General features: G+C 44.0%; 1 protein-coding gene across 1 annotated transcript in view; it reads right to left on the bottom strand.

Moving 5' to 3' along the window:
- Positions 1-12,964, bottom strand: part of RPTOR (regulatory associated protein of MTOR complex 1) — a 329,649-nt gene extending 316,685 nt beyond the window's left edge. The window contains exons 1-2 of the mRNA XM_055575332.1: positions 10,634-12,964; positions 6,429-7,564 (exon numbers count right to left, since the gene is read on the bottom strand). Of these exons, the coding sequence (XP_055431307.1) occupies positions 6,429-6,590 (162 nt within the window). The 5' untranslated portion in view covers positions 6,591-7,564; positions 10,634-12,964. The remainder of the gene's footprint in view (positions 1-6,428; positions 7,565-10,633) is intronic.
- Between the last annotated feature and the right edge of the window lie 3,263 nt (positions 12,965-16,227).

Here is a 16,227-nt window from a genome sequence, read left to right as displayed (position 1 = left end):
TTTGATATTATGTCAAAACTCAGTATTTGGTAGTTTCTTAAAGGTCTACTGCAATCTATCTGAACAGAATAGAAAATGTAATCTATCCAAAGCCACAGCCATGACTTTTCACACTCTATTATGTTAAAATACATTGGCCCTGGAGAAGGAAATGGCAACCCACTCCAGTATCCTTGCTTGGGAAATCCCATGGGGAGTCTAGTGTGCAACCGTCCATGGAGTACAACAGGGCTGGACACGGCTTAGCGACTAAAAAACAAATGGCAGTTCTAGCCAATGTGTGAGAACAAACACTTGTAAGGAATTGGGGGTTGGGGCTGAAACCAACATCCTGTTGTTTACAGATGTGAATGTTATTTAGAAAATCCAAAATAAACTGCAAGCAAATATTTGAAAAAAAAATAAAAAATAAAAAAATAAAATACATTGGCCCAACTTTGGATCTTTTACCCAAGGATGATTTTATAATACCATGAATTGGTCACTTGAAAATATTGGTTCACTGAATTATGCAGATGTTCCAAGTGTGAAACACATTTCATTCTACAATATAAGAGCAAACTGTATTCATTAACACCCCCATCACCTCATCCGAAACATCTTCACATACTGGGAAGCTGGGAACCGCACAGTGGCCAATACAGGTGTTCTGAAACTCGAATTTTCACTTGAGAGCTTAAATCTTACCACTGGCAACAAATTCTGTCACTTGCTTTCCTTAAAGTGAAGCTAACTCAATTTATCTTTGAGAAACTATCTGCCAGAACCCAAGCCTGACCGGCCTGCCAGCCTCCTCCAGGTACAGCTTGTGTTCCAGGAAGGGCTGCGGCTGGCGGCCCCGCCAACCACAGATGCTCTTCCTCCAACAACCACACCTAGGATCAAAGAGGTGTGTGATAAAGAGCCAAGACTTAAGAAAACTAATCATTTTAATGCCTTATGAAGGGCATTCTGAAGTGAAACTGGAAGCTTTTTTTACTGCGAGTGCACGGTGATGAAGAAAACAATAACCACCAGCCCAGTGTGACACCACCGTCTGGATTCGCGCTCAGGCACCAGCCATTTCACCCACCATCACCTCTGCACCATCAATGCCCCTGTCAACATGAGGAAAAGACCAATAAGCCAACAATGATAAGAGTGTCGCTTCAGGAACCCAGGCGAGCGCACCGGGAGAACAGCTGGGCTGCGTCATGAGCATCGCCATCCGTTACCACTCTGGGGCTAGTGCACTGTCTGCACCCCCGCGCCACCAGCCCCTCACCTGCCCCATGTTTTTGTTTCAGACTCCCTGGTCTCTGAGCAGGAGTCTTCCCGTGGAGTGGAGGCACTCTGATACAGTTTTGGTTGTTTCTTTTTACCTGGGCTTTGTTTCTCAGATTTCGCTTCTTCTGTTGGAGCCCTGAAACGATGTCCCTGCAGGCCAGCCTATTAATCAAGCCTCAGTTTCCTCATCAATCACATGGAAGTAACAATCCCTGCTATTGAGTCTTAAAAGACATAGTCTGTGTGGAAGTCCTTTGTGAGTGATTCATTTTTTCACCAGTACTTTTTAAAAATAATTTTATTTTTTATTTATTCATTTATTTTGGCTGTTTTGGGCCTTCGTTGCTGCTTGGGCTTTTCTCTAGTTATGGCGCACAGGTGGCTACTCTCTAGTTGCAGTGGGTGGGTTTCTCACTGCAGTGGCCTCTCTTGTTTTGGAGCACAGGCCCTACAGTACGTGGGCCCAGCAGCTGCCACTTGTGTGCGCCAGAGCCCAGGCTCCATAGTTGTGGGGCTCGGGCTTGTGGCTCCATGGCATGTGGGATCTTTCCAGATCAGGAATCGAACCCGAATCTCCTGCATTGGCAGGCAGATTCTTCACCACTGAGCCATTAGGGAAGGCCCTCATCAGTACATTTTTACTGAAACGCTACTGTGTACCAAGCACCATCCTTTATGACAGTGGAGACAAGGTCTTTGCTTTATGATAAAAAGCTAATTTCTGGGGGTGGAGTGTGAAGAAAAATATCAGAGACATAAAGAGAGATCATGAGCCACTGGGGAGCTGCTTAAGATGGGGTGATCAGGGAAGATCTCTGAGAAAGTGACCTAGACGCTGGCTACAAACCACAAGAAGGAGCTAACCGTGCAAAGGTGAGATGGAAGAGCATTCCAGGCCTTTCCATTCAAGAAGCAGAAGAGGCAGGCGGGGCCAGATTATGAAGCTTTGTGAACCAGGGTGGCTTCTCTGTTCTACTCCAAGTACTAGGAAGCCAGGGAGAGGCCTAGTAAGGAAGTGATGGGATCTGATTTACACTTTAACAAGATCCCTCTGACCACTATGTGAAGAATAAGTTGTCGAACTTCCCCGGTGGTCCAGTGGTTAAGAATCCACCTGCCAATGCAGGGGACATCGGTTGCATTCCAGGTCCAGAAGATTCCACATGCTGCATCGCAATACTGAAGCCTGAATGCCTAGAGCCTGTGTGCCCCAACAAGAGAAGACATCACAATGAGAAGCCTGTGCACCGCAACAAAGAGTAGCCCCTGCTCATCACAACCAGCCCTGCACACAGCAAAGAAGATCCAGCGCAACCAAAAATAAATGAAAAAAAAAATTTTAAGATAAATTGTAGGGCAAGAGAAGACACAAGGAGACCAGTCAAGACATGATTCTAGCTGTCCAGATGAAACATGGTAATTGCCTGGACTGGGCTCACAGCAGTGGAGACAAAATGAGGTAGTCCAATACAGAATACACTCTGGAGGCAAAGCTGACAGGTCCTACTGATGAAACGGATTGTACAAAGAGGAGAGGAAGAGGAAATAATTACGAATCTAATTACGAATAAATTCCAGATGTACAGCTTGAAACAACTGAGTGGGTGGTGAAGGCAGCGTGTTGTGATGGAGAAAACCAAGGCAAAGCAGGCAGCCAGGTACCTGAGACAGGAGTCAAGGCATGTAGACGGCACATAAAACCATGAGACTAGATGAGGTCAGCTAGCAAGGAGCATACAGAATAAAAAGATCTCCAAGATCAAGTTCCCAGGTGCTACACACTCTGCTGTCAACCACAAAGGAGTCTGAGGAGGACCAATTAGTGACCTCAGAGGAAAACCTGGAGTTTCAGGAAGACATAGATGCAAGTGAGGGAAAAGCTTTATGAAGGAGGGAGTGGTCCACCCTGGAATGCTGCCAAGAAGTTGAAAAGATAGGGACAGAGAAGTGACATTTAGGTTTAGCAACAAATAATCACCATGCAGAAGGACGGCCTGAGTGGCATGAAGGGAGTCTAAATGGAATAGATTGAGAGGATTCAAAGTGAGGAAACAGGGAGTAAGAAAGAGTTGTAAAGTATTACTACATAGCCTTGCTACAAAGACAACCTAAATATTTGACTGTCCACATAACAGTTTAATGTAATCTACTCAGCTTCCTCCATGGTTCATTCAAGTTTGGCTACAAAGCAAGGTGACTAAGTCTAAAGACTGGTTTGGGAAATGGTGTCATCATTTTATAGCTGTATCTCTTGCACACTTGCAGGTACAGTGTGTCTGCTGATGGTTTTCTTTCAGAGCAGTAGCTCTCATGTTCCCGGACTCCATCCCACACATGCAAGGTAAAGATTCATCTGAGACCAATTACATCCACATGCCCACTTTCTAGAAAATGAACTCTGTGATAACGATGAAGTATCACAGTAAAACCCAAATGGGGGAGTTCTACACAAATCTGTTTTAGCCATAGGTCCATGAATGATTCATTTTTGAACTGTAATTCATATGTCTAGTTATTTGAAAATCACAAATCAAAAATGCCATCGATGCATATACACATTTACTACACACAGAAGTAACTAAAAAACCAACTTGATAATTTGATAATAACAGTACAGAACTAACAGTAACTTAGTAATTAAAATGCAACAATAGTGGCATCTGAAAACCAGAAATGATTTAACACCAAGATTGCAGGAATTCCAAACAAGAGTGTACTGTAATTCTGTGAGGATGCCAAATACCGAGCGGCAGAAAACTTGGAGTTGTTACTCAACTTTGGTAAAGTTGTCGATTTTAGGAACACTTAACAACTCCACTAAATAGGACACCAGCAAGAAACTGCTTACACATATATAGTAAAAGTATGTGGACTTGCCTGCGGATCACAGGAAAAAGCAATGATTGAGTCTGCATTTAGGGCAATCGATGGTGCACCAGAAGTGGTCTACATTGGTCCGCATACAGGACAACTGGACCCACACCTGCTGCTTTATGACAACGCTGCACCATCAGACTGCTGGAGACCACCCCAGCACAGGGAAACAGTCTGGCCTGGATGCCCATGTGCTCAACAGTCCTAGAATCTTGAAATCACATATAGGTACCACTTGGCCAGAGCCAGCCCCACAGATACACTGCTTCATGGTTTATAATATTTGAAGTCGTTCCAATATTTTAAAATTGGAAAACTTCACATAAAAAAAAAAAGTTTTCTGGCTTCTCAAAGAAAAGAAAGAGAAAGGGAGACCTGGCCAGGCTCAGCTGCCCCTTGAGCTGCACCCTGTGCTCTTCGGAGCCCCACTGATCCCACCCTCCAGAAAGTCAGAAACGAGCCAAACCTCAGTTGCCATTTGTCTCTGAATCTGCGCCGTTATTCTCCTTCTACCTGGCTTTTTTATACTACCTCTCAACTCTCAGCATCATTTGGATTTGCACCCTTCGTCCTAGTAGAATGTACTGAAAAACCCCCTCAGGGTCTAACCAGGGAAAAGAGACTATAAGGATGGCCAGATGCCAAGTTCTCAGAAACAACTAAAAATGTTAGCTGCTGATATTTTTTCTTTATTAAACAACTTGCAAAGGCTGGATCCTTTCTCAGCTAGCTCTAAGTCACAATCTCAGTAACTACTCAGACTCCCAAAACTTTTCTTCCTATTAATAACCTATGAGGAGCTTATCAGGGAATGTTGATCATTCACAAGTTGTTTTAAAGAAAAGGTCAAAAATAAATCCATTTATCAGTTTTGAACAGTTTAAGTATGGTTTAAACCTGTTTAACAGTTTAAGAAAACTACATTTCAAAAGAAAAAAAGCCCTTCAATTAGAATGAAAAAAGATTTCAGTTACTTTTTAGAATAAATCTTTTCATATATGGACAGCAACCACAAAAGCTTTAAACCACGTAATTAGTACCAAAGAGGAATAAGACAGACTTTACACAATCTTTTCCAATGACCATCTCTGTTACTCCCTAAACTACTTTTGGATGAAACAGATTTTCCTGACCTTTTGAGCATGCTCAGTAGCTCAGTCCTGTCTGACTGCAATCTCATGGGCTGTAGCCCACCAGGCTCCTCTGTCCACGGGATTTTCCAGGCAAGAATAATGGAGTGTCATTTCCTTCTCCAAACCTTTTGAAGGTATGCCAAATAACAACTGAAGCACTAGTTACTAGTGACTGAATAACTAAAATTACCATAAGGGTAATCGTATATATGTTCAACATCATATACTGAAAACAACCATCTTATATAAACATATCCATCAGCCCAGAGCAAGCACACTACATGATAATACCAACTACCCTTCTTAGGCTAAAAAGTTCAAATAAATAAAGACAGTCTTGAAGCAGAAAACAAAACACAAAAAGACAAATTATAAATATGTATGGGTGACACAGTCCCACCCTTTTGCTCTGGAGACCAGGAAATAGATGGTGGTTGAACAAAATTGACTTTCTTTCCTAGCAGCCTGGGTCACTATCCACATTTCAACACCATAAGGAACCACTACTAGACCCAAGTTCCAACCCCTCATACTCTACTATTAGAGAAATTTTGCCTCCAAGTAATAGTAACAGGACATGACATAAAAGGAGCAAAGCCTAGATTCAAGACAAATTGCTTAGAAGGCTTTGGTAAAGTTCATTGTAACTTTAAAATAACTTTGCATTAATTTGTTACTAGCTGAACATTTGCCAGTAATCTTGTTTCCTAGCATACTATATTAGACTTCTGCATTCCACCTAGCTTGGACCAAAAAAAAAAAAAAAAGTAATCTAGCCACTAAAAGTAGACCTACCACGTGGGAACAAATATTACATCCCACGTTGTCTTTCCTCTAAGTGTTAACAGTACTAAGTATATCCAAAAAAGCATGCAAATACTTGCAACGCTGTATTTTCTAACTTGTGTAACTTTCATTGTCTGAATTAGAACTTCCTTTGAATCTAATTAACACTATCCAGTGAATAACTACTAACCAAAACAGCCTTTTCCATTTACAACCAAAACTGGAGTCTGAAATGATTTGTGCTTTTTAGTTGACAGGCAACATGTGTCTGGGAAAGAATATCGCCGCTCTACCAAGGACATACTTCTGGCTCTGAACTTTCTTGAAAAAACTACCCAGGTCCAAGGGGCGCAGGCGCTATCCACTTACCCGATCCTTCATCCTCCAGCTCTGAGCTAAGGATTTGGAGCCTTCGATTTTCTCACAGTGCCTCTTTTTCATAAAAGCCAAAGGCAAGTTCCAGTCTGTAAGGTCAGCTTCATCTTCCTCCCCGAGTCCCAAGAGAGGCGACTGCAGCATCTCGGACTCCATGAGCGGGGGAGGGGGTGGGGGAGTCCTGGGCAGCAAACGCTCGAGAACCTCCAGCCTTGAAAACTAGTGTGTACCAGAATGGGTGAAATAAGAAACAGAAAAGGGGGAAGTAGAAAAAGAAATGGGTGGAGAGAGTGTGGAGACCCTCACTCAGGCAAAAAGTCTGAGATTCTTCTAACTCTGCGCGGGAAGTCGGAGGGGGTGGGAAGAAGGGTGGGAAATGAGGGAACCAAGAGGCTCCTCACAGACACACACACGCCCCCAGTTCCCAAGCCACCGGCTGCTTCTGAGGCCGTCAGTTCCCAGAGGGGCTGCGAGCGGAGCTGTCAAAGGCGTGCGAGACTCCAGGCCTCACGATGACCCTGCTCTCGGCCTCCAACGTCTCAGCCGATCCGAGGACAGGCAGGCCGCCCGCTCTTGGTGCCGGTTCGCCGACTGGGCTGAGGTCTTCGGCCGAGGGGATGAGGTTCAGAGCTCCTGAGGTCTCCTGCAGCCACTCTCAGCCCTGCGGGTCGCGCACTTGCCGAAGCTGCTGCAACCAGAGCCAGGACCGGCCCATCGTGCTCGCCCGCAGCCGGCTCCTCAGCCCTGGGTCCGCGCGGCCTGGCCGGTTCTGGCCTCCAGCCCTATGGCTCTCGCCCGTCTGAGAACGAGTCTTGAGAGACAGGCTACACAGAGCCGCGGAAAAGACGGGTAATGTGGGCTTATTGGGTTTAGGGAGTTTTGCCCTCTGGTTTCAAGCTACAGTGAAACTCCGCTCATCAGCACATCAAGGAGGACGCCATATTGCCAAGACCCAGCATGCAGCGCGATCTACGGCGTGGGTAACAAGCCAAACTTCTTCAGAACGTTCTGGCCGCGCTTCCCAAGAGGCAACGAGAGAAGTCTCCGCCCCCCTGTTACCATCGTTACCACAATTCAGCTTGCTAGTTTATGGCTTTTCGTTCAATAGATGCGTCACATCAAAGTCAGTCCTATAAATGAAACTTAATTAATTTTGAAAAAACTTTATTATTACAAGTAGACCTACATCCTTCTGAAATTAAAGGAATCGACCCCTTGTTTTTTCCACATTTTGAAAAAGCAAAATTCTTCCGAAAGAATCATTGATAATATTACAAAGGAATATAGTATCGGACGCGCGGTTGGGAGGAGACGTTCTATCCTCCACAGTATCAATCAGATTCTTTTTTATTTTTAAGGAACACTGAGCGAAAAAATTAATTTTGACAATTGTAATTTTTTGTTTAATCCATTTATTTTCTGAGCGGTTTATTCTTACTTGCATGTAGCGTTACTTACAAACAACTAAAAGCTATAGATCTCTATGCGTGGATCGCCTCCTGCACTACTTTATTGCTCTATTCCGTAAACATTGGGTGTTTAGAGTGTGTGAGAATGTGTCCATGCAAAGGGAATATAAACCCCAAGCAGCATGCAATGCCTGTCTTCAATAAACATAGTGCCTAGTGAGACACACATGTAACCATTAGATAAAGTATGGGGAGGGAGCAGGAAGATTGGCAGGGAGGCTGGTCTTCCCCTCTGCATTTAGGCTTTGAGGTAAGGCCCACCTGTATCTGCATCTCAACTGTATCACTTTCCATGCCTGTGACAACCTTGGTCCATTCCTTAACTAGTTCAGCCTCACTTTCTTCAACTATAATCTGAGTTAATATAATACCCACCTTGAAGGGTAAAATTAACCTGTGTAGGAGTCTGGTATATGGTGAGTGTCCAATACAATGCCAGCAATGATGGGTGTACACTAGAGGGAAATCCAGCAGCCCTGTGTGCTTTGTTAATCTAAAAGAATCAGGCTCTCAAAGAGACCCTCTTTCTCAGTATGGTTTCCTAGGGCTTTGACACGATGTCGAAGTCCATATCAAAATCCTGAGGGCAGGTATTTCCCTGGCGGTCTAGTGGTTAAGATTTTGTCTTCCAATGGAGGGGGTGCAAGTTCAATCCATGGTTAGGGAGCTAAGAGTCACATGCCAAATGGCCAAAATACCAGAACATAAACAACAGAAACAATATTGTAACAAATTCAATAAAGACTTTAAAAATGGTCCACATAAAATAATAATAATAATAATTTTTTAAAGAGAACTGATTTAACCAAAATCCAAACAGCATTTGTGTTCCTTTCAACATCTGAGTAAATAGTGCAATCCAAAATCATTCTCACCTAGCACATAGCAGGCATTTAATTAAAATTCTTGGATTAAAACATTACCATTCTAAACATTTGTTCAGTTATTACATCCTCATGAGCCCCATTCTCCCATGAAAACTCAAGGCAAATTCACCAGAACACAATATCTTCCTTTTTCCTTGCTCTCAATGTTGGCAAAATGTCCCCCACTGTCATCAGCAGAGGCTTCAGGACTGCAGGGTCCTGAGAAGATCCCACTCTCACCTAAGGGCAGTGTAACTCCAGCTCTGCCTGTCACCTGCAGCATACAACAGTGAAGGCCAAGGTCCCCAGGCACTCTTTCAGGAAGCCTCAGCTACAGGAGAGTGGCAGCAATAAGCCCATTCATTCCCAACTAGCCCTGTGACATGGGCATCAGTGAAAGTCACTCAGTCATGTCCGACTCTTTGCAACCCCATGGACTACAGTCCATGGAATTCTCCGGGCCAGAATATTGGAGTGGGTAGCCTTTCCGTTTCTCCAGGGGATCTTCCCAACCCAGGGATTGAATCCAGGTCTCCTGCATTGCGGGCTGACTCTTTACAAGCTGAGCCACAAGGGAAGCCCAAGAATACTGTAAGTGGGTAGCCTATCCCTTCTCCAGCGGGTCTTCCGGACTCAAGAATCGACTGGGGTCTCCTGCATTGCAGGCGGATTCTTTACCAACTGAGCTACCAGGGAAGCCTGTGACATGGGAAAGCCACTTAATCTGTGTGGGAATTTCCTGACCTATGAAGTATGTCACCTGGGGAAATCCACGCAGCCTGTCTGACATACTAAGCGAAGGTAGTAGTGGAGCCTGTGGAACCCAAACGTGGCAGGTTGTCAGAATTACCTGGGAAATGATTTTAAAATTAATTTGCCTGAGTCCCAGCTCAGACATACTGAATCATGGGGAGAGGGAGGACAGAGATTCAGAATCTCTATTTTTTAATCAGATAACCCTGATAATAATTTAAAATCAGTCAGATGTGGGGACACTGGACAATATTCTCACTAAGGATATCAGGCAATAGTCTCCTCCAGTGATTCCATTCCAGCCTAGCGGTGGACCCTCAATAACTGCTTGTACTGAATTGGGGTGGGTTGCCATGCCCTCCTCCAGGGATCTTCCACAGGATCCCCTGTTTTTTACGTCTGCTGCATTGGCAGGTGGGTTCTTTACCACTAGTGCCACCTGGGAAGCCCCAAATAAATGAAACAATTATCCAATCTTTCATCTATTACATCAGAACAAGACTCACCCTCTCCCCCGAACTACATAACGAAACACCCTCTAGTGTTTTACAAATGTGACCCCAGAACCTAGAGACATTTGGGGTCCATGTACTGGACTGAGGATTTGATACATACATTCTGTCCCCAGCCCACCACCAATTCCTACAGAATTTCCAGTCTCTGCCCTCCTCTGTCCACAGTATTCACATCTGAGACAAGAAAACTTTTATTTTTTGGCCTCACAGCTTGCAGGATTTTAGTTCCTCCACGAGGGATCGAATCCACATCCCTTGCTTTGGAAACATAGTCTTAATCACTGGACCACCAGGGAAGTCCCAGGCAAGAGAAACTTAAAGGTGAACCTCCAAGGACACTTCAGCATCAAAATTCTGTTATTCATGTAAAAACCAGAAAGGGGCTGGTGAAAGCCCAGCTCCCAACCTGAAGGTTCAAGAAGGGGCTTGAATCATTTCACATTTAAAAGACATTTAAAAGAAACCTCTTCCCAGTGTTGTCGTGACTCTATTCGAGTCCCAGATAAGCATTTGGAAGCTTGACTCCAGGTTTCTGGAAGGCAGGGAACGTCAATGACTAACGACAGGCTGGAAATTCAAGGGCTAACATTTCTCACCTGGGTGATCTCATTAGCGCGGTGTGTGATCCGCGGCCGCTTGGGCCTGCAGTTTGGGTTCCCAATGTCTCCAGTTCCTTACAAGCAAGGACATCTCCTGCTTGCCACAAAGCCTCTAAATAAGATACTTTAATCATGAAAACAAGTTCTACAAATCTCAAAAAATGTGTGAAACCTGATTTGATTCGATCTGTGGAAGGGGAGAGGGTGTTGATGATATCCCGCTGGGAGTGAACATCAAGCTGCACTGTGGAACTGGGAGAGAGAAAGGGCTTTTAGGACCAGCTCTGATGTGAAACGTAGCAACTAAATCACCACCACCACCACTGATGTGAAACAAACAATAACCTTTGACCTTCAGGTACAGAAAGGGGAGTGCTATGTGCCAAGTTGCTTCAGTCATGTCCGACTCTTGGCGACCCTATAGACTGTAGCCCACCAGACTCCTCCTCTGTCCATGGATTCTCCAGGCAAGAATGCTAGAATAGGTTGCCATTTCCCCCTCAGGGGATCTTTCCGATTCAGGGATTGAATTCGTGTCCCTTATGTCTCCAGCATTGGCAGGTGGGTTCTTTACCACTAGCACCACCTGGGAAGCCCAGAAACGAGGGATCTTGTCTTATAATATGAAGGCGGAGCAGAAGACCCCTTAAAACCCTAAATCTCAGATTATTTGGCAACCAGAGGCCAAAGAAACTGCAAAATGAACGAAGAACAAATATAAATAAAACCTGAGTGTGTGGGTCAAATACAACACAGGTCAGGGGTAAATCTAGGGGCAAATTTGGGAGAACAGCCAGGGCAAGGAGAGAGTCTGAATAGATGCCTTGGGAACACAGCACGTTGCCCAGGAAGAACCAAGGAGGCTGGGTTTCACAGCCTCCAAGCTCAGCGGCTGGCTCATCTTCTCTCAAAACACAAGACCATCACAGCCGAGGTATTCCATTTGCAGCAGGATAGCCTGCGTTCCATCCTCCAATATTGCAGTTCCTCTGCTAAATCAATCAAGGGCACTGAATGTGTTTTGTCATCAAGAATCAGAAGCAAGCCTGGAGGTCAAGCAACTTGAGAAAACCGGGTGCTTCGCTGAGTTATTGTTTTCCATGCAGGGAGATAGGCCAGCTCCTCTCCTTTCCAGAGAAATCTGTGCTTAGCTTAAAAGAAACCAAAATAGATATAAAGTACTTTGCTTTTTGTCTGAGCATCATTACTCTGTTTTTAGCAGACTCCAAGCCACCCCCCTCTGCAGGTCAGATGTTTTGTTGACAGCAAAGTGAGAAGAGAGAAAGAGAAGTAACATCACCCACAGTCAGAGACACAGGCTGCAAGAACCCGAATGAACCTGCCTCCCTCTCTGCCCATCCCACCGTCTAAAGATATGGCAGTGTTTGCGTATGCAATTTCACCTCCTATTGCACATCTTTCTATTTTATGTACTAATTTTTTTTTACAAGTAAGTAAGATTGAGCAAGTAAGGTTTAGAGATGCAGAAACAAACGTTATTCCATTTTTTTAAGGCCTCCCTAGTGGCTCAGTGGTAAGGAATCCACCTTCCAATGTAGGAGACACAGGTTTGATTCCTGATCCAGGAAGATCCCACATGCCGAGGGGCAACTAAGTTCTTGCATCACAAATATTGAGCCTGTGCTCTGGAGCCTGGGAGCCGCAACAACTGAGCCAGCCTGCCTAAAGCCTGTGCTCCGAAATAAGAGAAACGATCGCAGTGAGAAGCCTGCACCCCCCAACTAGAGAGCAGTCCCCGCTTGCCGCAACCACAAAAACGCCTGCACAGCAACAAAGACCCAGCATAGCCAAAAATGAGTAAATAAGTATTTTTTAAAAGAACGGGGGTGACCCCTGAGTAGCAGGGGGATATGGTAAAAGATGTCTCTTAGTAAATAAAGTTCACCCACTATCCACACTTCTTTCAGAATTGAGAATTTTTGCCTATCCTCAGCCTTGAAGAGCCAGCTCATAAGGAAACACAAAAGAAAGGGAACAGAAGTGGATCCATCACTCCCAGACCTTTCCTTCCAACTCTGGAGGCTGTCTGTGGAGGGGGCTGAAGAGCTGTCTGGGGACCCTAGAATCGGGAGCAAGATGAGGAGTGATGGAGTTGGAAGGAAATGTGCCTCTGACTCAGTTGGGCCTGGCTTGCAACACAGGCCATGAGCTCCAAGTCTTCCCTGGGCCAGACACTACGATCCACTGCTCTTGTGAGAAGGGACAAAAGCCAGTGTCTTTCCCGGGTCACAAGATCACTTATGTGAGCCTCTTCTTCCTCTCTCAAGACCCAGAAGTAAAATCACTGAGATATGGTCTATGCCCAGGGCAGAAAGAGTGTTCCAAAAGAAAAAAGAGGGAAAAAAGGAAAGCTTTTATGATAGAGTCAATATTGAAAAAAAATTTGTTAGCCAATCAAAAATACACAAACGGAATTTTGTAACCTTTTATTTTAATAGCATTGCCTACAATAAGATTCTACTTTTTATGAAAACACAAATAATATAACCACTGTCTCTTTATAAATTCCCCACTTACTATTTTATATAATATGCACATCTCACCAATGATTCTCAGGTTCTCAGCGAGCATGAGGTCCTGGGGGAGCCAAGGCTAACCCAGCCATTGCCTCTGCCTTTAATAGAGGGGATTAGAGACTGTTTCAGTAACTAAAATACTGCAATCCTGAGAGTGAATGTTTGTGGAGAGCCAAGTCCCTTTCATGAGAATTAACTCCTTTAATCCTCCTAATAACCTCCGTTAAGGATCCTGTTTTAGATCCATTTTACCAGTAAGAAACTTGAGGCAGAGAACAGTTAAATAGCTGTCCTCAAGATCTCCCTGCTGGCCTGGGCTGGGTCAGAGTCCAACCAGCGTGTCTCAGGCCAGGACTTGGGAGGCATGAGAATCTCCTTGGGCCCCTGGGAGTCACAAAGACCAAAGTTCAAATCCTCACTCTGGTGTTTCTGTGTCCTGAGGTCCTGGGAGAGGTGTTGAATGTACCCCAGCCCCAGTTTCATGTGTAAAATAGGGAAAGTAATAGTTTCTGTTTTGTAGCACTATTATGGGGTTCCCTGGCGGCTCAATGGTAAAGAATCCGCCTGCCAATGCAAGAGACACAGGTTCGATCCCTGGGTCAGGAAGGTCTCCTGGGGAAGGAAATAGCAATGCATTCCAGTATTTTAGCCTGGGAAATACCACGGACAGAGGAGCCTGGTGAGGCTGCAGTCCATGGGGTCTCAAAAGAGTCCGACATGACTTGTAGTTGTTGTTTAGTCACTCAGTCGTGTCCGACTCTTTTGCAACCCCGTAGACCACAGCCTGCCAGACTCCTCTGTCCAAGGGATTTCCCAGACAAGAATACTGGAGTGTGTTGTTATTTCCTTCTCCAGGGGATCTTACTGATGCAGAGATCCAACCAGCGTCTCCTGCATTGGCAGGCAGGTTCTTCACTACTGAGCCACCAGGGAAGCCCTGGATATGACTTAACGACTAAAACAAACAAACAAGAGATGTTTTTTAAGTGTCAAATCAACTAGTGCCAGGCACACAATAAGCACTCAATAAAGGCTGTTTTTATTAACAAGCTGCTATAAGAATACATTTCATCTAGGGTGATTAAAAAGGCTTCATGGAAAACACAGCATATGTGCCTGAGCCTCAAAAGTGGATTTCTTTTTTTTTGAATAATTTAAATTGTTTATTTTCCAAATGAAAAGTTTACACTTGGGATGGGAAGGCAAGGTCAGAATGGCATGTCTCATTCTTCACAGGAGATGTCAGTGGATCAGAACGTAAGCTGATTTTTAAAGAGTAAAGAAAGACACTGTAAACATGCTATGTAGAAATGCTGATCTGAATGTCAGAAGAAACAGCCCAACATTTGGACCATCTGCTCCAAGGGCATGGACCACCACCCTCCCTGCATTATAATCCCAGAAGTATTATTTGACATTTTAAACAGTATCACATAGTATTTGACAACTTTTCTTAAATTTTAAAAATTAAAGTAATAAATATTTGTTGGAGGAAATTGGAAAATGTCAAAAAGAATGAAGGAAAAAAAATCAAAATTACTCATCAGTTCACAGTCCAGGTTTTCCATAAACTGTTTCCATTTTATGTATTTCCTTTCTGCCTTTTCTTTCTGACATACATATATTTAAAATTATATTTGCTTATTACATTTAAAAATAACATTATTCTGAAACATTATTTTGAAGGTAAACACTTTTAATTCTATTGCACACATAACTGCTCTTAATATTTCTTTGTATAGCCTTTCAGTATATATTATAAATGGACATACTTATTTGTAAGGTTTTACAAAAAAGAATCATTCAATTTTATATAAACACTATGTAACAAAACATTTCATTTTGTGACTTTTCACATAGCAGAAACATTTTCCCCAGTCTATACTTCCTAGCTTTCTGCAAATCGACATCATTCATGGTTGCATGTACCCCCAGCACAGAAAGTAACTGAAAAATGTGGAGGGGTGACCCACAGAGAAGGATTTTAATTTAAAAAAATTTTTTATCATGGGCTCCACCCTTGGGGCTGCTGCCTTTAAGTCAGGACTTTCTCAACAGGCTAAAACTTTGATTACAAAGATAGAAGGCAAACACCCTCCCATTCCAAAAATGTTTTTGGACTCATTTGGAATCATTTACAAATCATTTCCAAAAATGTCCTTAGGGATCTTATGGCTTTTGGAACCTTTAGAAGGCTCTTAAGTGTTTTAGTATTAATTAGAATAATTATTGTAATAACAATGGCTGTCATAGCATACTTCCTAAAGGCCAAACCCTGTTCTAAGCACTTCACACATTTTAACTCAATACCTACAACACACCTATTGCCCCATTTTACAGATAAGGAAGCTGAGGCCAAGGCAAGGCTACACAGCTAACAAGTGACAGTACGTGGATTCAAACCAGCAGATTCCCAAATTTTGCTACATCAGAATCACCTGGGAGGTGGGGGATCTTTAAAGGTCTAATGTTCAGGCTCAGTAGTCTGGAGCCCCCAAGTATTCTCAGTGCTGAGAAATGAGGGACCCATGTCCTCAAGGCCTAAGTTGTTCCTTTTTTTTTTTTTTTTGCATTTATTAGTATTTTTTAGTTTTTGGCTGTGCCTTGTGGCATGCAGGATCTTAGTTCCCCAACCAGGGATGGAACCAGTGCCCCCTGCAGTGGAAGCATGGAGTCTTAACCATTGGACCACCTAGGAAGTCCCAAGGCCTGAGTTATTAGCCACTGTGTTAACCACACCCAGGGGCTTATTTCCAGCTTGCTGGTGCCAGCATGGAGGCAGTGACATGGTCTTGTGAAAAAGCGTGATTTGGTCCAGCTTTGGAGAAACGTGCTGTTGTGGTGTCTAGGCTGTGCCATCTATAGCTGCAGGTGAGGGCTGCTCCAAAACTGGGAGCAAGCTGGCCAGAGAGGGCTTGTGGTGGGCTGGATTAGGTCTCCACGGGTGACTGGGTATCCTGGTTTCCTGGGGCAGCCTGGGCTGCGCCTTCTGCCTGAACATGTTATTAACAGTGCTTTCTTACATTCCCTAAATGTCCTGGTTTGGATGACAAA

This window comes from Bubalus kerabau, chromosome 4 (genome assembly GCF_029407905.1).
Source record: "Bubalus kerabau isolate K-KA32 ecotype Philippines breed swamp buffalo chromosome 4, PCC_UOA_SB_1v2, whole genome shotgun sequence".
Lineage (NCBI taxonomy): Eukaryota > Metazoa > Chordata > Mammalia > Artiodactyla > Bovidae > Bubalus > Bubalus kerabau.
Note: the sequence above shows the minus strand (reverse complement) of the source record. Positions and strands in the feature narration are given on the sequence as shown.